The sequence below is a fragment of the Alosa sapidissima genome, chromosome 13 (genome assembly GCF_018492685.1).
Source record: "Alosa sapidissima isolate fAloSap1 chromosome 13, fAloSap1.pri, whole genome shotgun sequence".
Lineage (NCBI taxonomy): Eukaryota > Metazoa > Chordata > Actinopteri > Clupeiformes > Clupeidae > Alosa > Alosa sapidissima.
In genome coordinates, this window is record NC_055969.1 from 32,882,137 (window position 1) to 32,902,136 (window position 20,000).

A 20,000-nucleotide genomic window follows, 5' to 3' on the forward strand; every position below is an offset into this window, starting at 1 on the left:
GCATTCTTAAGGAAAACACCATTCTTGCAATGCGGGGAAGTTCCCCTCACTGTTTTCATCTCTTCCCTGCTTTTCCAGAAGAGGAGGGCCTGTCCTGGGCGATCTCGATTTTTCTGCTCATCAGAAATGTTTGAAGTATTTGGTTCCTAAATAAAAGCAGAGCACCGTGTCCACAGGCTATAAATACAGGCTGGCCGCTTCCCTCCTAATAAGGCCACGGGAGAACATGTCACATGACGTGGCGGAACTTCGGCCGGGGTTCCAGTGGAATGTTTAAAGTTAACAGAATGCCTCAACAACTGCCACTCTGCGCCGTTTCCAATAAATAAAGTTGGTTGTTATTGAATGCTGCAAAGAGTTACCATAGAGACTTTGAGTGGACCTAGCAGTGTGGGGGAAACAGATGCATGTATACACACACACACAGATACTTGTTTTTTTCTCTCTGATTTGTTCAGAAATGGCCAGCAGACTTTGCAGGCTTCCCATGTAAGAGCAGAGCAGAACGCCTTAACAGCTCATCCACCATCTCCCCTTTCCAGATCTAGGCTTCATTAGACTTCATTACCATTACCCTGTTTACACATTCTCACAGGTTTGCAACACTATCTTCCATGATGCTCAGGTTGCCATCATGAAGCTCTCTCTCTCTCTCTCTCTCTCTCTCTCTCTCTCTCTCTCTCTCTCTCTGTTGGTCTCAATGTCCCTTTCTCGCTCTGTCTCCCCACGCCCTTGCTTCCAGTAAGGCCAGTACCTCCCCATACTTGAGTGTGTGGCCTTGACTCCTCAGTGGTCTGCTCTGCTGCAGTGCTCGTTGTGGACATGTTCACATGTTCCTTTTCATTCATCTGATTGTTTCCGATTTGTCAGTGCGTGTGTAGGCACCATACCAACACTGCTAGGCACCATAAACACTGGCCATAAGAAGCCCACCTCCTAATACAGACTAGCTTTGAGCGGGAGCTGAAAGCTCTTGAGACTGATTGGGTATTCATCCCTCCTACTGTATACTGTATATGCCACCGCTCTCAATGTTAACAATGTAAGCATAGGCAAGGCACTGTGTGGTATGTAAATAGACCTGTCTAATGTAAACATGTTTTAGATTAAATATGAAAATGGGTTTCTAAGTAGATTTGAAGTGTGAAATTGTGACGAAACATGCAGAGGCGTTTGATAGTGACCTGGATTGAATGCTGTGGTGGTTTGCCAGAGTCGTCTGTTTGGAGGTGTGAGGTCTAATAGATGGCATGCTTCTCCCTGGACGGGCCCTCAGCTTTTCTAGACGTGCAGAGGTCAACTGCACCACTCTCTTGTTGCTATCTAAACACACTTGACACAAGAATGTGTCTTAATGAGTGCCATGTCTCATTGGCATGTGTGAGGCATGAGTCAGTTTCTCGTGCTGCACTCCCTACTGACTGTTAGGCAGTTGGGAGACTGTGCTACTTTTACTGGTCAGTTAAAAAAGTGGTTGCCCACATTATGTCCAGAATAATTATAAGGTGTGAAACAACAAGTCTGTGTCTGTGTGAAAAAACATCCTGACCCAAAGACCCTGTTGATGCTGCTGCTATTCCCAGCTCTGTTAAAGGTATATGGGACGCTGGGGACATAGCTATGTAATTGAAATGCTCATAGGCAGGATTAGCTCTACTTCGCTGGTGGTTAATGCAGTCTCTTCCTCCCTCTCGGAATATGTTTTTGTTTAAGTTGCTGCATTCCGTGGCTGGGTGCATCATTCCCGTCCTTCCCTCTACAATGCCTGTGAGGAATGTCCCCCACCCCCATCCCAGACTGGGCTGTTGAACTCTGGTGGGTATTCTGTGGTCCCCTGAAGGCTTTGGTCCGCTCTGGTCCGAGGGGGACGCTGCGCTGGCCTGTGTTGTCCCTGGCGCTCAGCGCAGCCCTCCAGCCCGCTGCGTCTAATCCCGTCTCCTGTGGCAGTTTCCTCACAGATCACACAGATTAGACGGGCAGACTGCGTTCCCATGGCACAGATAAGGTTTCTTTTCCTGGACACACCCTGCCTCGCCAGGCCCTATGACACACACACACACACAGAGACAGACACACACACACACACACACACACACACACACACACACACACACACACACACACACACACACAGAGACACACACACATACACACACACACAGACACACACACACACAGACACACACAGAGACACACACAGACAGAGAGAGACACACACACACACACACACCAGGAGACACACACACACACACACACACATATACACACACACAGAGACTCAGACACACTTACACACACACACACACACACACACACACACACACACACACACACACGCACACACACACACACACACACACATACAGACCCGAGACACAAAAACACACACACACCCTAGTAGAGCGGGAAATGGCTCCTGAGTGAGTTGTTGGGAGATGAAAAGTGTTTTGTGTGCGCTGCTCCGCTCTGTCTGATGGATGGTGTGTGTTGTGCGTTGGCCAGTTAGTGGATTCCTGCAGGTTTAGGTTTCATGGGAGTGGACTGTCGGCAGGACGGCTCCTCCACATCGGACACCGCGGAAATCCGCCGCCTTTGTCAGCGGCTTGAATAAGGTGTCAGCACGGCTTTGTTCTCCCCACTTCTGACGCGCTAACCCGTACAGCCAGTGTCTGTGCTAGTGTGTGTGTGTGTGTGTGTGTGTGTGTGTGTGTGTGTTTCTATCTGTCTGATAAAAATCCGTTATTTAGCATCTTAGGGCATATAGCTGTCTCTGTTTCTGTTTGTGTTTATGGATGTGTGCATGTGTGTAGAAAAGAGGGGAATTGGTTTGAAATGAGTCTATTATTATCATATATCAAAACCCCTCCCAACCCTATCCGCCTTTAGTGCCCAACTGAGGACGCATTAACAGCTTGTCACACACACACACACCCGTGCACACACACACACACACACACACACACACACACACCCCCGCACACACACACATACACACACACAAACACACACACACACACACACACACACACACACACACACACACACCCACACCCGCACACACACACATACACACACACACACACAGACACACACACACACACACACTCCCTGAGTCGATCTGTCCGCCCACCTCTCCCTGGGGGCTTGGCAGTGGCGTGTCCCAGCCGGAGGCTGCAGCCATGAGAGGGCCACACCCTAATGATGAGACCTCCGTGGCCTTCCCGGCTCTTTCACAGCCCACATAATGGCCTCAGGGTGTGGACGTGCTGGACGATCTGCCGCAAGGTCACGCGTTGAGTGACGAGGAGGAGGAGAGGAGAGAGAGGATGCACAGAGACGCCATTGTTCGCCGTGCGAGCGCATGCTATCATGTGTTAGCGCTCTCCCGTCTAAACAGCCGAGGCTGCTTCCACAGAGGGATGCTGTGTCTGGACTCAGGCCTAGTCTCGCTCTCTCTCACTTTATCATCCTCCTCTCCTTCTTTAACCCCATAAATTACAGATGCCGTTATTCCATTTCTGTGTCTTGTGTCTCGTTTTTTCTCGCTATCTCTCGATCTCGCTATCTCTTTTCACTTCCACGTTCCTCTCTCCGTCTCTCTCCTCCTCCCCTCTCATCTCTCTCTCTCTCTCTCCGTCCCTATCTGTCTCCAGTGCCCCCTCCCCTCTTTTGCCCCCTCTCCTCCCCCTCAGAGGGCAGGATGTTTATGTGCCAGGGCTTTATCGTTTGAGGGGCTAATGACGCTTAATTTGAGCTGCGTTTTTTAATGGCCCTACCCAGCCGGCCCCGTTCCCCTTCGGCCGCCATTTCGCTCTCGGTCTCGAGCGGGTGCAGCAGCAGCAGCAGCAGCCGCCCGCCGCCATGGACCTCCTGGGGTCATTCTACCGCCGCAAGCCTCGCAAGAAGCACAAGAGGCCAGACCTGGGCCGTTCGGACGGGGCGCTGTGCAAGTCGCCGTCCGAGGCCAGCGTCAACAGCCTGGCCACTGGGCTCATCTCCAAGGTGCTGAGGTTCGCCTCCAGGTAATGGCCTGAGGCCGATGCGTCCGAAGGTGGTCAGACTTGACAATTGATGATTGATTTTGGACAGGGTATTGTTATTATGTTTCTTCAACATAGAGTGTTGTTGTTATGTAACTTTTATGCAGTAGTTGTATTTAGTAGTTGTATTTAGTACATCTTTGAGAGGGTCACTCTTGAGATTGACATTATTGCTTATGAAGAATTTATTTATCGTATTTGGTTTCATATCACATGGCACGGAGTAATAGCATAGAAGTGTGTTTTGTTATCCAAATGCAAATGTTATTTTGGTGTGTGTGGTAGAGTTGTGGTTTGATGTTTATAACAGTGAATTTCAGTTGCTGAAGGGAGTGCCAGTATTCACATGCCTGTTGATCTAGATAGCATGGCTTCCTGTGTACCCTCTGCTCTAAGCAAAAATCTGGCATGATGTCTCAGGGTGAGGAGGGTGAGGAGGTTCCTCCACACTGGAGAGCACTGAAGGGAGTGGTGAAGGGAGAGTGTCTCTTTTGAAGACCAAAACAAAACACCAAAACACGTCTGTGATTTTGCAAAGTTGTTCTTACTTACAAAAGTCTTTCTTCAGCAAATTTCCCCTTTAAAGACACCCCACCCCTCATCATGAATGATATGATTTCCAAGAGAACTGTACTGAATGGCTTTAATCTGATTTGCTGCAGTTTAAGTTGTGTTTTCCACTTGTGAAAGACTTTGTTTGTGTCAAAGTGTAGGGAAATGGGATCGGGATCCTCCGTGCTCTCTTTCTAAAGGGCTTTGTGTCTCTCGCTGGCTTGAGGAGCGTGCGGCTCTGTCTGTTGTCGGCCCATCCCCCATCGCTCTGGAGACGATTGTGAAACTCTGCCGGAGAGGTTGGGGTGATGAGGGCCCATATCTGGCCGCCAGTCTGTGCGCTGAAAAGGGAGTGGAGGTGGGGGAGGAGGGAGGTGAAAGAGGGAGCAGGAGAAGGAAAGAGGAGGAGGAGAGATAGAAGCTGTTTGGTGAGGGGAAGGGAGGGAGGGAGGGAGGGGAGAGAAGTGGAGGAGGGTGATGTGATGCATCTGGTCACCATTGCATATGGTCAGCAAAGTTAAAGTCCACATGTTAACACCTGGTCAGAAAACAGAAAGACCAGACTAGAGACGAGCTGATGTATGTAATGTGCTATACCACTAAAACATGAATCAGAACAGAACTGTGTGTGTGTGTGTGTGTGTGTGTGTGTGTGTGTGTGTGTGTGTGTGCATGCGTGCATGTGCTGGGGGGTATAGTCTTGGCTGTCTTGAGGCTCTTTGCTCTGCCTGATGTCTTATTGGTGTTTCAGACATCCCACCACCAGTTCATGTTCTGGTATGTTTATTAGATACACTTTTTGGTTTCCAGTCACTGTAATAGCTTGTGGTTTTGTTATCTTGACCACCCCCCCCCCCCCCCTTTCCCAACCCGCCAAAATCCATCATATTCATGTAATGTTCACCAAGACATGGGGGTCAGTGAGTCCAACGAAGTACATGTCAAACTGAAAGTGTGCCTGACTGCTAGTCTGAAAGTGTGCCTGACCGCTAGTCTGAATTCCTCCGTCACCATCTGCTGGTTTGTGCACTCGGCGGATACTGGTCATTACTGTTGTTGATTTGCGAGCTCCAGGACGCTCCATGAACATGCGAGAACAAAATGTGCTACCCTGGCAGCTCATGGAGTAATGGAGGAGAGTGAGACATTTCTTGGTGGGGGGTCAGAGGAGAGAGAGAGGCCGCAAGGGAGGGAGGGAGGGAGGGAGTGCATAGGCACGTCCCACCGCCTGTTAACCTGACCGCTGTGCAAAGTCTCAGTGGGCCGTGTGGGTCCGGGCGACGTGTGTGTGTGTGTGTGTGTGTGTGTGTGTGTGTGCGTGTTTGTGTGTTTGCGTGTTTGCGTGCATGCATGTGTGTGTGTGCGTGTGTGTGTGTGTGTGTGTGTGTGTGTGTGTGTGTGTGTGTTTGGGGACCCAGATGTGACGGGTTAAAGTCGGCAGGAACCGAGGGGGTGGTCAGCAAGAGCAACGGGCTGTTGATGGGCGGTGACCAGTGCTCATGCTCATGGACCCAGGGGGACCACTACAGTCCACCTCTCTAACCCATCCCTCTCAAAGCCTGCTGGGCCAGGCCACGGCAACTCCATAATGTCCCATACCCACCAGGACAGTGTCCCCCACATTGGGGAAATATCTGTATCGGTATGGGTACGGGGAGTCTGAACCTTACAGAACCTTACGTCTGTGCTTACATATGGACTCTCAATGTTTGAAACTGGTTGATATGGGCTGAGTGTGTGTTTTAAGTGAAATGTAGATTGAAAGGGTTATTCATGCTTGTAAGGGCTGAAGCTACACATGACCCTCTGTTCATTATAATGATATGTTATGCAACAGCAGAATGTCCTCTTGGATCATTGTCAACAGGTACAAGTTGTCAATTATGCAGTACAAACAAGTCAGAATTGGAACTCGAAACCAAAGCAGAGTGACATAATAGTTTTGGGCCAGTGCAGATAGTTTGGCTGTCTCATGAGATGTTGCTTTTAGCAGTGTGTCCCACTTAGAGGGGTGTTCTTTTGCTCCCATTCTTGCTTGTCAGGATGTTCTTGAAAGAGCAGAAAAGCAAAGAGGCTGTATCAAAACCCTGAGAGAATTCTCAGAAAACTCTGCAGACTTTGTAAGTTAATACCTTCAATGTTTGGGCTTCTAATTTCCCTGTTAGATATTAGTCTGTTTCTGTGAGTGACAGCATTAGGGGGCTTGTGTTATCTGTGTCTTTGATGATGTTACTTGAGATGGAATGAGGGAGGAAGTGTTTGTTTGATGGTGTTTATGTGATGAAGTGGAGATAGCACCCCAGTATGATGTCCTTCCCCTGGGTAGGAGAGGGCAGTAGGAGGCCTCCCCTGTGGCCAAGGGCTCTGGTGTGTTGGCCCTGAAGTGTTCACTGCTTCATGTACAACTCAAATGATTCTTGTGTACTACACCAAACATAGGGCACCTCTGTTTCTCCTGTGCTCTTTCATTTGCTGTAGAGGAGAGTTAAGTTGAGTGGGGAGTAGATTTCATTTGTAATACATCTCTCTCTTTGTGTGTTTGAGTCATTGTTTTGACGTCCGTGACATGCATGCTATCATTAGTAGGCACAGCCCCCTGGCGGGCCGTGTGCCTGGGGGTGTTCCTCTATGTGTGTGTGTGTGTGTGTGTGTGTGTGTGTGTGTGTGGGTGTGGGTGTTCCCAGGGTCCCTGTCCTCAGGGCCCAGGTCATCCTTCCCCTCTCACCACTGTGTTCTGTGCGTCCGACAGACGGAGCGAGCCTGCGTCCCGTCCCCACTCGTGGCACTCCACCAAGCTGGGCGACAGCCTGCAGGACCCCAGCATGATGCAAGTATCCCAGGGCGGCATGGGAGCTCCCTGGCACCAGAACTACCATTCCAGGTTAGTGGAATCTGGGGCACAGACTGACCAAAACAATGGAGCCCTCTCTCTCTCTCTCTCTCTCTCTCTCTCTCTCTCTCAGTCCCTCTCCATCTATCTCTCTCTTAATCTTTTTTCCCGCTCGCATTCTCTCTCTTTGGAGGTCCCAGGTCGGCTCTCCCACTTTGGGGACAAAAGAGCGGTTGATTGAGAACAGAGAACAGTCTGGTCTTGTGTTAAGCAGACCGTTATCAAAACCCCCAGGTCTTGTGCACATCACGCCGTGGAACAGTGGCCCACCAGCGAGAAGCAGCACAAATGGCAGCTGAGCACAGCCAGGGGCACCACAGCCATCTCAGCTATGGCACTCTAATCGCAGAATTAAGCCAACCAGCTATGACGAGAGAAGCAAATCCACAAGAGGGTGGATGCTCTGAGTCATAAGACGTGAAACATTGCTCTAAGGATTGTTTTTTGCATGTAACAGAGCCTACATAGGGCAACATTGCTCTAAGGATTGTTTTTTGCATGTAATAGAGCCTACATAGGGCAACATTGCTCTAAGGATTGTTTTTTGCATGTAATAGAGCCTACATAGTGCAACATGGGGCCACACACGTGTGAGATACAAAAGCCTCAGTAATGAAATAATCCTACTGTCTGTAGATTCCTACTGCATTGCATCTGGAATGCCTTTTATTTATCTTGATGATGGACATAGTTAATAGTTAATAGGATAATAGTCAAGCTTCCAGTGGGGAATCTGGATTGTTCTCTTAATGTTGCTGATAAAGAGGGATGATTCATTTGGTTTCACATGATTGCTTATCTGATGCATGTACTGTATGACTTCATGGGCTAAGGTCCACGTGTCAGATCCTACCCTGACCGTAATAGCAGGTGAGTACCTGAGCACCATGAGGCTGGGGCATGATGTAATAATAATGTAGGAGCATGAGTTATGTAACAGTTATGGCTAAAATGAGCTCATTGTTACCTTTGCAGCGCTAAGTTGCCATGCAGACCATTGAGGGGGTGATCCCAGGTCTGTTTGATCAAATAATGTGTGTCTGTCTGTACAGCAGAGCCAGGCCTGGGGCAGTCGTGGCCTAGTGGTTAGCGCTTCGGACTTGTAACCGGAGGGTTGCCGGTTCGAACCCCGACCAGTAGGATCGGCTGAAGTGCCCTTGAGCAAGGCACCTAACCCCTCACTGCTCCCTGAGTGCCGCTGTAGCAGGCAGCTCACTGCGTCGGGATTAGTGTGTGCTTCACCTCACTGTGTGCTGAGTGTGTTTGGATTGGGATAAATGCAGAGACCAAAATTTCCCTCACGGGATCAAAAGAGTATATATACTTATACTTAAGACTCATTATAGGATGATCTCTATTCAGTCTGTCTGTACAGCAGAGACAAGACTCATTATAGGACGATCTGTTCAGGCAAGAGACGTTACAGACATTAGTGCGTCCGAAAACAGGGCTTTTGTTTCAAAAGAGACGCAACTGGTGCCCGCACCACTAAAGCAGTCAAAGAAAGAAGGTTTCTGTGTCCCTTTATCTTGAGTCTAATCAGTGCTTACACAAGGACATCCAAATGCTATCAGCAATGACGGTTGCAGAGAAGCATCTGAGATGAGGGGGGTGTGTGGAGGGGGCCAGTGACGCAGTGTGTCTACTATGAAGGCACATTCCTCACTGTGCCAACCCCGTAACCCCTCTGATCTCCATGGTTACATCCTATCTGGGCACGCGTGTGGTCATCAATTGCCAGGACACTGCTAGCGTCAGCCGGTACAAAGACAAAAATGGAGTGGGGAGGTATGTGCGTGTGTGTGTGTGTGTGTGTGTGTGTGTGTGTGTGTGTGTGTGTGTGTGTGTGTGTGTGTGTGTGTGTGTGTGTGTGTGTGTGCGTGCGTGCGTGAGCATGGCCGTGAAAGTAGAGCAGAAGAGGGGATTGTGTCACCAGAGAGAGGTAGCGACATCACATTCATTATGTGAGAACACCAACCAACCGGCTGGCACGCACCACCACCACCCCCACCCCCACCCCCACCCCCCTCCCAGCACCCACATACCCATACATGGCCAGCCCAGAGTGGGGCCCCACGGGAGCTCAGCGACCCTCCCCACCCCCCAAACCCTCACAGCCACCAGGGACTGTTTGGTGGTGGAACTGGGAGAAGACCGATGAGCAGGGCACAGCATAGCTGATTTGAAAATGTCTTGTATAATAAGAACGAGATCTGTCGACCTCACAAGTGGATTTCATTTGGGCCGCTGTGTTGTGGCTGCCGCTTTTTTTTGGCATCAGTCTGCCCTTGACTGAAGTCCCTGCAGACACATTTGTGCTGGTGGTTAGCGCGTGTGTTATGACAGAGGTGGTTAATGGAGCCGCGGAGGCGTCTCTCATGTTTACCACATCCAGGAGAAATGGGGAGACCTCAGCTCCCCGGCTGCACTAGATGTTTATTGTCAGAGCTACTGAGGCGTCTTGGCAGGGTTGCTCTTATTAGCGCTGGAGCCTAAGTTTCATTTAAACAAGAGTAATCCAAACTGAGACACTGTAAATAAAGCCATAAAGATGATCAACCTTGGAGGGGGTTCCTTCTGATTTAATCAGACAATGTTTTTATGATGTCAGAAGTCATAAGAAGTCATGTGTCTTTTGATATCTCTCAAAGTTCTCAGCAGTGCTTTATTTATAGTTTTATTGTCAGACCAAAGGAGTGGAAAATAACAGGTACAGCAGAAACGAATTAGCTTCCTCATGTTACTGAAGCGCTTTGAGATTAGTCTCCCAGAGTCAGCAACTGCTGCTGAGGTTTACGCAAGTCTCCTAGTAGAGACTATTATACTCGTTTTAGTATTGGGAGCTCAGTGTTAGACCTCTTTCAAAACTACAGACCCTCCATGTCAGAATCAGGACATTGTGGGTTGCAGGCAATAGGCTCAAGTAATTCCCATCACCCTTGTTGTGCCCTCACCATATTCTCTTGTTTTTCCTCCGTGTGTGTGTGTGTGTGTGTGTGTGTGTGTGTGTGTGTGTGTGTGCAGCTCCTCCACCACTGACCTCGCCTACGAGGCTGGGTTCTTGCGTAAGAGCCCGGACCAGTACAGCTCTCGGGGCAGCATGGAGAGCCTGGACCCCCCCAACCCAGCCTACAACTCCTGCCACCAGCTCTCGGCCTCCAAGTCGTCCAACAGCATCGATCACCTGCACAGCAAGCGCGACTCGGCCTACAGCTCCTTCTCCACCAGCTCCAGCATCCCGGAGTACCTGGCGGCCGGCCCGTCCCTCGGCAACCGGGAGCGCTCCTGTTCCATGGAGCACGTTCCGCAGAGCCGAGCCGGGGCCGAGGGCATGCAGCAGGCGGACATCCGCTACGTGCGCACCATCTACGACCCGCAAGGCGTGTCCGAGGAGCACGAGGTCACCTCGGCCTCCCTGGGCCGAGGGAACGACGGGCGGTCACAAGCCCGAGGAGGAGGAGGAGGAGGAGGAGGAGGAAGTCACCGCCCCAGCAGTAGCAGCAGCAGCAGCAGCAGCAGCGGTGGCTCGTCTGCCTCCCACCGCCACAGCGTGGGTCCCGTGTGGGGCAACCACAGCCGCAGCTCCTGCGAGAGCCTGAAGGGGGCGCCAGCGCCTCCGCTGCGCAGCGACAGCTTCGCCGCCATCCGCAACCACGAGCGGCCCAACTCCTGGTCCAGCCTGGAGCAGGCGCGCTCGCTGCGCGCTTTGCACAAGGGCTCCTGGCACCACTCGAGCGGCTCGGTGGCGGGGGCGGGGAAGCCCTCGTTCGTGACGGAGGGCCAGCTCCACACGGTGGTGGAGAAGAGCCCAGAGAGCAGCCCCACCACCCGGCCCAAGCAGGGCTTCCCGCAGGCCTCCGCCCAGCCCGGCCGGCCCATGCTCCCCACCAGCGTCTACCAAGTGCCCCCGCCCGAGCCCCACTTTGCACAGATGCCCACCAGCTGCCCCAGCTCCAGCACCGTTTACCCGGCCCTGGCCAAGGAGAGCCGCTACGCCCCCCAGAGAGAGCCGGGGGTGGTGGGAGGAGGAGGAGGAGGAGGTTCTCTCGGTGGAGAGGGCGCCGCGGTGGAGAACGGATACCAAAGCAACACTCCACATGGTTCCTCCAGCCCACCTCATCCAGGACACTCCCAGCCCAAACCGCCTCCGCAAGCCCCGCCATCCTCCCAGCATGCCGAGCGAGGCCTGGAGGAGCTCCATGCCAAATACAGGTCCCACCTGCAGCCCAACAGCTACCGACCTCCAGGGCCATCCATCGGACAGGAGAGAAGAGACCCTTACACGCCGGTCCAGCCCAGAGGAGAGAGACCCCGCTACACGCACAGCCCAGAGCCCCAAAGCAGCCACAAGCCAAGCGGGGACGAGGAGCAGGTCAGACGTCCAGAGCACAGCTCACACGCTGAGCCCGTGGCCCCACAGAGCAAAGTGCCACAGGGACAAGTGGCCCACAGCAACAGGGGCGGCCCTAGTGTGCACGCCAGGCACTACAGCGAGTCCAGCATCCACTCCCAGGATCAGGAGCACCTGCTGACACGCCTGGAGAACGCCCTGGCCGAGGTGCAGAGGTGCGCCAGCCCCGAGAGCAGCAGCAGCAGCGGTCAGAACCAACAAGTGGACCGCAGCGTGTCCGTGCTGGAGAGGGTGAGTCGCTTCGAGAGGCGCGAGCCGGTCAAAGCACGCAGTCAGAGCAGCAGCCACGCCGGCTCGGCCCCCTCCTACCGCCCAGCTGTGGGCCCCAAGAGCTCCCTCTCTGGCTTGGAGGACCTCCGCAACATGCAAGACAGGAGCGCCATCTCTCATTCGATTCCCCACAGCTCCTATTCCAACAGCATGGTGCACCAGGAGGATCTGCACCAGCGGAGAGGGAGCAGCGATCACCCCCAGCACCGGTACCTGCCTGATCCAGCTCTGCAGAGAAGCAAAAGCACCTTCCACTTGGGGGAGGAAAACGGATCTGGCTTTGAGTGGAGAGACGACTCCCTGGACATTTTAGGCACCGTCCAGGATACGCCTTATAACCGGGCGTACCGGGACAGCATCAAAGATGCCCAGTCGAAGGTGCTCCGATCGACCTCTTTCCGACGGAGGGACTTGAATCCTCCACCAGTGCCCGCCAAACACATGTCCCTGGAGAGGAAGGGCCCCAAGACGAGTCCCAAACCAACCGCCAGCTCGCCCCATACCCCGAAAGAGCGCCACGTGGTGACCCCCGACCTGCCGGACAGGTGCAGTCCTCCGGAACTGCCCAGCCTTCCGCCAGTGGGACAGGTGCTAACGCGCATCGGGGGGCGCAAACGGCTGACCATGGAGCAGAAGAAGCGCTCCTACTCGGAGCCGGAGAACATGCACGAGGTCGGCGTGTCTGACCCCGAGACCCGGAAGCAGTTTCTCGTCCCGGAGACCAGCGTAGCTGACCGGCGCAAGATGTTCGAAAGGGCCGCCCGCCAGAGCCAGCCGGCCGCCCCGCGTCCAGAGCTGAGGCAGATGCAGCAGGACGCCGTGGCCGAGTACATGAAGCGCAAAACTAGCCACAGGTCGGAGGGGCGGCCCAGTCGCCCCCACAGCGCCTACCAGCCGGCCTCGTCCTCGTCCACTGACTCCCGGAGCCTCTCCTCCACCTCCAGTCTGGCCTCACTGCAGGACCCTTGGCTGGACAGCCTGTCCGGTGGCGGCCGCCAGACCTACACTCTTCCGGCAAACCTCCACGGGGTCTTCTACCCCGGCGGCCGGTCGCACATGGAGCCCCAGCAGGCCTCGTATGGCCGGACCCAGAGCAAGACCCCTGAGCCTCAGTGGCTCCAGGCGGACGGCGAGAGGCTGGCCTCGGCCCCGAGCCTGGCTCAGCTGTCCGGTCCAGATGCGCCGCGTCACCTCCCACTGTCCCACCGCGACGGGGGATTCGAGAGAGCCTCTCCAGCCCGGAGCTCAGGCAAGTCGGCCTCCGCAGAGGACCTGCTGGACCGGCTGGAGAACAGGCCAGCGCCACAACACATCCGCTCCCGCTCCTCACCCTCAGTGGAGCAGTACAGCCAGGTACTCCTACTCCTCCTCTGGAGTGTGTCCACTCCCTCACCCTGACCTGCATTAAACCTCTTGTGTAAACTATGCTGTTGCTTAGCACAAACTAAAACCACATACTTCAAGATAATTTGATTTCACACCACGGGCACGTTAAGTGGAAAGTATTTCTCCACTTTGGAAAATGTAGATGTTATTTTATGAAATCAGAGTCAAAATTATCATTCCCGGGCCAGTAGTTTTTTTTGGGCTGGTTAATAAACTACTTGAAGTGCAGAGCCAGGGTCAGCCAGATCTTGTGTAGGTGTTTAGGGAAGAAAACTGTGTCTTTATTTGAAAGCTCAATGAATAACTTCCATGGGTGTAAACATTCCAGCTGGATGCTGCACAGCTTCTCAGCAAGCAGATTCAACCCAGCCGATGTTTTCCTGTTGTTGGGTTGCATAGTAGCACTTGATGTTGATGTTGTGTTGATTTGAGTGTCTACAGAAGTACTTCCACATCCACTCCTGTCAGTATTTACATCTTGAGAGGCTCCCTTAGCCTGCAAGGTTTCTCTTGACAACATAACAACATATTGGTCAAAGCAGGTCAAAATTGGTCCCAACTGGTCAGTTTCTTTATAGTTTATCCTTTATAGTTGTATATGTATTGTTGGGGCTAAAGACCCAACTATTCTCCCTGGGTTCCTGGGGTGCGTGTTCCTGGTATTCACTGTGTTTGCACTCCAGAACACTCCAGAAAGCAAAAAAAAAAGATTCCAAATTATAGCCTTCAGTTTTGTCTGCTCTAAGTCACCATTACAATTTTGATGTCTGTCTGGGGAGCTTTGGTGGTCTTCATGAAAGGCTTTGGTGTGGCGATCTGACTGACACGCTGCGCCGCTGCTGCAGAGATATATGGCAGCGCCCCCGCCCCAGCTCCTCAGGAAATGCCCCGTACTTCCCACTTCCTGTTTGGTGCCACTTGGGTTCCTCTGGAGTCGCTGCTGGCAGATGACAGACTGATAAATCACGTTGTCTGTATCTGTGGGGAGGAGTCGTGCATGATAAGATGGATCTGTTTTAGAGCTCCTGCCACAGTTTGTGCAGGAAGTGAGTTTTTTTTTTTTAAAGGTTGTTTATGTCGCTGCAATTAGCCTCCCACCACAAACATTACTTTTACACGAGGGCTGCTTGTGCAAAGAACACCAAGGAACAAGGGAACCAGGAAAGATTAGTACTTAAACCAACCCTAGGCACCATGACTAATGATGTAGAGATTTGACCACCAAGCCGGTCTTTACTTCTCTGTGATTCAGTCCAAGTGACTGAGCAAATGATATATGTTCGAAAATTACCGATAGAGGCGGTGTCAGTATGAAATAAATCTGACCTTTAATATGACCTTGAAAATATTTTCAGAGCATAGATCATGTTGTGTAAGGTATATGATTCACGACAAGAAGTGTGAGATCACTGGTCTTGCCAGATCTGGGACTTATTAGTTTGTTGAGAAAGCACTGGCAGATTGAAGCCCCATTGTGTGAATTTCCTTCTGTTAATATGTCACCTATGATTAAACTTTGGAATGTTTTGCTGGGTGTAATTAATGGCAAATGGTCAGTGATCAACCCTAGTTGTTTGATGGCTTCAGGATCTGTATTCCTGGGTTAAATACAGAAACACATTACAAATAAACTCATATCTCATAATGCAATTCATTGCAACATATGCTTTTTCCATTTTAGGATTTTATGGCTGCAGAGCTTCGATCTTTTGGGGCGATGTCAATGGATTTTGCTCCATCTAGTCACACTGGCAACAGGTTTGTGACTTTTTAAATGATTTTACAATGCAGAGTGCTATATTATTATATGTGTGTGCATGCATGTGTGTGTGTGTGTGTGTGTGTGTGTGTGTGTGTGTGTGTGTGTGTTTGTGTGTGCGTTTGTGTGTTGTGCATGCACATGAGGATGACAGAAAATATTGTTGTTACACACAGTCACTTTGCACAGTTCATAATGCTTATTATAAACAATAGTGGCTGATATTTGCTTTTTCAAGAGGCTAATAAACATGCTGTGCCTATAGTCACTGTCGTAGGCCAATAACTGAAATCTCTCCTTATGAGAAAATGCTTCCTAATGGAAACTCAAAATTGTTTAAAACATGCTGACTTTTATGGCAATACCTCAGAGGGCTAGTCCTTAATTGGTCAATGGCTCTATTGGAGAGAGACCATGTGTCTATTTTTGACCTGGACTGTCCTTAAGGAGAATATTTGACTTAGCATGTAATATGAAAAGCCCATAAAAACTGAGAGAGCGGGCATCAGAGAGTTGTGTTGAGAAAGACCTATGTGGATACTGTTTTTAGAATTGATTTAGATTAAGTGTTATTTAGTATAATTTGTATTTTAGTATATTTAGTATATTCTTTATCTTCTACTGTCCTTATTGCTTAGTTGTGTTTTTATATTATATACGTTTAATTACTTTTTCTGCTGTTAGTGAATGTGTGTGTGTTGTCTGTATGCTACTAAGACCTTGAATTTCCCCTGGGGATCAATAAAGTATCTATGTATCTATCTATCTATCTATTGCACACTGAGGCATTGCTGCACTGCTGCATAGCCAGACATTAGACTGGACAACAAAATGGGCTCCATTCTAGTTCCTTATGAGGCCAGATGCTGTATGTTGACAGCACACAGCACATGCACAGTGAAACCAATCCCCTGAGAAGATGACATTGTCACATGTGCAAGAATGCATAATGAATGGATGCAAGAATGGATAATGGAAAATAGGAATTAGAAATGTTTTTTCCTGTAGAAGTTAGTGTGTGTATTTGTGTGTGTGCTGCTCGCGTGCCATTCTGTGAGATGGCTGACATGCTGCTGTGTGTGTGCTGCTCGCGTGCCATTCTGTGAGATGGCTGACATGCTGCTGTGTGTGTGTGGCAGGTCTCTGGCCAGTGGGAGGCCTGAGCGTCCGGCATCCGCCTCGGCCGTGAGAAGAGAGCGCTACGTTCTGAACCAGACCGGCTCGCAGGCCGCTGCGCCCGTGGTGCGAAGGGAACGCCAACGGCATGGTGAGCGGCAGCGGGCCCAGAGCGCAGCGGGCCTGGCCGCCTCCGTGGGACTCCCCAGCCCCTACTCCCCGCCCAGTAACGCTGCCAGCCTGGAGTGGAGCGAGAGGCTGTGCCCAGCCAACCTGGATGCCATCATGTTCCCCTCCGTGCCACACGGTGGCGCTCCACACCCCACAAGGAGGGCCTCAGCAGGAATGACCAGGCAGAACTCCAGTGACACTAGCACCTCAGAGGAGACCATCAAGGACTTCCCCAGCGGGGGGCCCAGCCAGCGGACGCAGTTGGCACCAAAGACGCCCCCACCCTCTCCCGATCTCCCCCCCTCGCCCCCCCAGGTGAAGGTGCCCCACTCCCCCGACGCGCTGCCCCAGCGGCTCCCCTCCCTACGCATCTCTGAGTCGGCCCTGCGCTTCAGCCCCCCGGCGGCGTCCTCGCACGGAGACGACGACGTGTTCTTCACGGACCTGCCACCTCCTGCGCCCCCGTCACCGCCCCTGCCCATCCGCGAGACGGACATCACGGAGGACTTCCCCCCACCACCACCACCACCTCCGCTTTCTCTCTCCCCCCCTGCGGGAGAGGAGGCCCACGTGGGCTACTTGGAGCGCCCGCTGCCTCCTGGATCACCAAAGCCGCACCTCAGGTATGGTCAGGCCGGCTGCCTGTTCCACAGGAATCAGCGGAACATTTCCCTTAAAAACAGGGCAGGCACATCTTCCAATAATAGCATGTGGTTTTCAAACCACGAGTTAATTAAAACTAGATTGTTGTGATGTGAATGTATTACATTTTGCATTGGCTAAGTCTAGCTTTTTTTTTGTGTGTTAATGAAACATTTTTTGTTTGTGTTTGGATTGTGCTGCAGTGCGGAGGACAGTGCAGAGGACTCAGCCGCCGGCGACGGGCTAGCGAGACGGAGCTCCAGCCTCCTCTCGCCACCCCCCCTGTCTCCAGAGCTCTCTCTCAGCCCCAGCCCGAGTGCTGAGGCCGCCGCGCCCAGCGGCGCTGTCCTGGAGGAGGACGACGAGAGCCTGGGGCTGGATCCACGCCTGCTGTCCCGGAGGGAGAGGTCGGAGGTGGAGCGGCGCGTGGAGGCTCTGGCCCGGGAGCTGGTGTCTCGGGACAAGTCCCTGACTCCTCTCCTGGACAGCTGGGCTGGGAGAAGCTCCATGGATATGATGGAGGAGATATTCCCTGCCTACGGACGGCGGTCGTCATGGCAACGAAGGCGGAGCACCGTCAGTCAGGAAGACAGGTGGGGGGGGGGGGGTGCAGAGCAGATGGCGTGTGGCACAGGGTCGCTCCACAGAGAATTGCTGAGGGAAGGTGGAGGCTTTAATGTGCCTTACATAACTCAGTGATCAGTTCAGGTTGCTGTAACGTGGCTGGACAAAGGCAGCCTTGTTTGGCCTGATGAAATGATGGCCCCCGGTTATTGCCTGGCATCGCTGTTATCACAACACAGCGCTTTTTCTGTGCTTTAATTATCTGATTGCATTGTGGGATGAATGCCACCAAACCCTTTGCTTAAAGCATTAAGTAGCCCAGTATCTTGTTAAATTCCAGATACCTCACTTGAGTTTGTTTGCTCAGGCATTCTTGCTAAGTTTAAATGATTGTGTTAAGCAGTGTTGCCTATCTGATTCAGTTTGCACTTCTAAGTTGTTTTTTCAGATTTGAGATTGCTTTTTGAAATAGATTTTGAGACAAACTGAGTATAAGACTGCTGGCAAAGATACATGTCTTTTGTCCATGCAGGTAGCTGAAGGACAACCCGTTTTACTGGCCATGGAGTCATTAAATGCTTAAATGTGAAATGGCTCTGAGAATGCCTATGTCGATGTTACTCTGCCATCTAGTGGAAGGCTTGAGAACTGCCCACTTAACAAAGTAGATGCTCAACATGCCACTTAAGTTTTCACTTTTGGTTGAGTTCAGTAGAAGTTCAACAGAACTCTTTCTCACATGAATGCATTTACTGGCAGGCGTGAGTTAAGCTGTCACTGTAACTTCTTTTCGTATGCATTAATGCTCCATTTTAATCATTTGAAAAGATGCAGTGTGTCATTGTAAATGATTATGATGACTGTCAGACACAATGGTTGCCCAATCCATCCACACTCAGTGCTGTATTGTTTCTATGTGACCTTCAGTATTCTGCAGGGTGATTAAGTCCACTTTAATTAAGCACGGTCCAGTTATTCCCCGGAATGCGTTTTTAACATTCCTCTTGGTAAATAGGCCGCTCTGAATAGCAAAAACCAGTCAATTTGCATTCCTTGTACAAAGGTGGTGTGGGTATGAGAGAGGGTGTGAGAGGGTGTGTATTTTTCTAGAAATAACTACAGCATGTGTGTGTGTGTGTGTGTGTGTATGTGAGGAGGGGCTGTAGCTCGCTCTTTCTTACTGATAGTGTGTGTAATTGTGGATATATACTTTTCTATAAACCCTTCACATTATGTATCTATGTCTCTGTTGTGTTCTGTTGCCCTCAGAAGGTCAGATGAAACCTGTAACTCCCAGGAGCCCTCGGACAGCAGGATGGAGACGGACCTGGACGAGGACGAGGCTGACCTCACACAGAAGCAGGTACAGGAGCTCTACTCAGAAGCATGGAAATATCCAAAAGAGGCTATCACATTCGTAGAGCACTTGGAGCATGCAGAGTTCTACAGAGTTTATTCAACTAAGATGTTGAGATTCAAAGCTAAATGAACTTGGGCCACTAGGTTATGAGACAAAATATAACTAGTAAGTATTTTTCAAGATCCCTACTGAAAACTGTTTGTTTTCTTACATCCTTGTCATATGGTCACAGCAGTAGCAATGCAGACTGCTTTGGGTGGTCCTTTTATGTGTCTGCTTACTGCGGATACATAACTGTAAGGAGCCATTCTGGAACATAGTATGCTATCTGAAAGCATGTGATATTATAGTGTCTGAATCGCTGTGGTTTCCTCCACTCCCCCAGGGGGAGCTGCTGCATGCTCTGGCCCTGAGTGTGGCATTGCTGAGGGGGGAGAAGGAGCAGCTGGCTGGGGAGCAGAAGAGCTGCAGTGCTCTGGGGGGCAGCATGGAGGCCCTGGTGCAGGAGCGCTGCAAGCCCAACGAGAGGGACAAGTACCGCATGTTCATCGGGGACCTGGACAAGATTGTCAACCTGCTGCTGTCTCTCAGTGGCCGACTGGCCCGTGTGGAGAGTGCCCTCGCCGCCCTCGAAAGAGAGGCTGAGACAGAGGACAGCAGAGTGGAGAGGGTGGGTAACATTACACCGTGTAATTACAACATGCCGGTAAACATACACCCACACACACACACACACACACACGCACATACATATATAAACATGTAACACTACTCCTGTTAGTGAACATAAACACACATACACTAATATTCAAACATTTGGAATCATCTTGTATTGAAAT

General features: G+C 51.3%; 1 protein-coding gene across 6 annotated transcripts in view; it reads left to right on the plus strand.

Annotated features, from left to right (window-relative positions):
• Positions 1 to 20,000, plus strand: part of shroom3 (shroom family member 3) — a 46,007-nt gene that overhangs the window by 23,671 nt on the left and 2,336 nt on the right. For 5 of the 6 annotated variants that reach the window (XM_042059779.1, XM_042059780.1, XM_042059784.1 and 2 more), the window contains 7 exons: positions 7,342 to 7,473; positions 10,507 to 13,516; positions 15,231 to 15,307; positions 16,448 to 17,218; positions 17,441 to 17,830; positions 19,071 to 19,164; positions 19,547 to 19,831. In XM_042059779.1, coding sequence (XP_041915713.1) covers positions 7,342 to 7,473; positions 10,507 to 13,516; positions 15,231 to 15,307; positions 16,448 to 17,218; positions 17,441 to 17,830; positions 19,071 to 19,164; positions 19,547 to 19,831 — 4,759 coding nt within the window. Of the gene's footprint in view, positions 1 to 3,704; positions 4,023 to 7,341; positions 7,474 to 10,506; positions 13,517 to 15,230; positions 15,308 to 16,447; positions 17,219 to 17,440; positions 17,831 to 19,070; positions 19,165 to 19,546; positions 19,832 to 20,000 lie in introns of those variants that run through there. The other variant, XM_042059783.1, reaches the window with a different exon arrangement.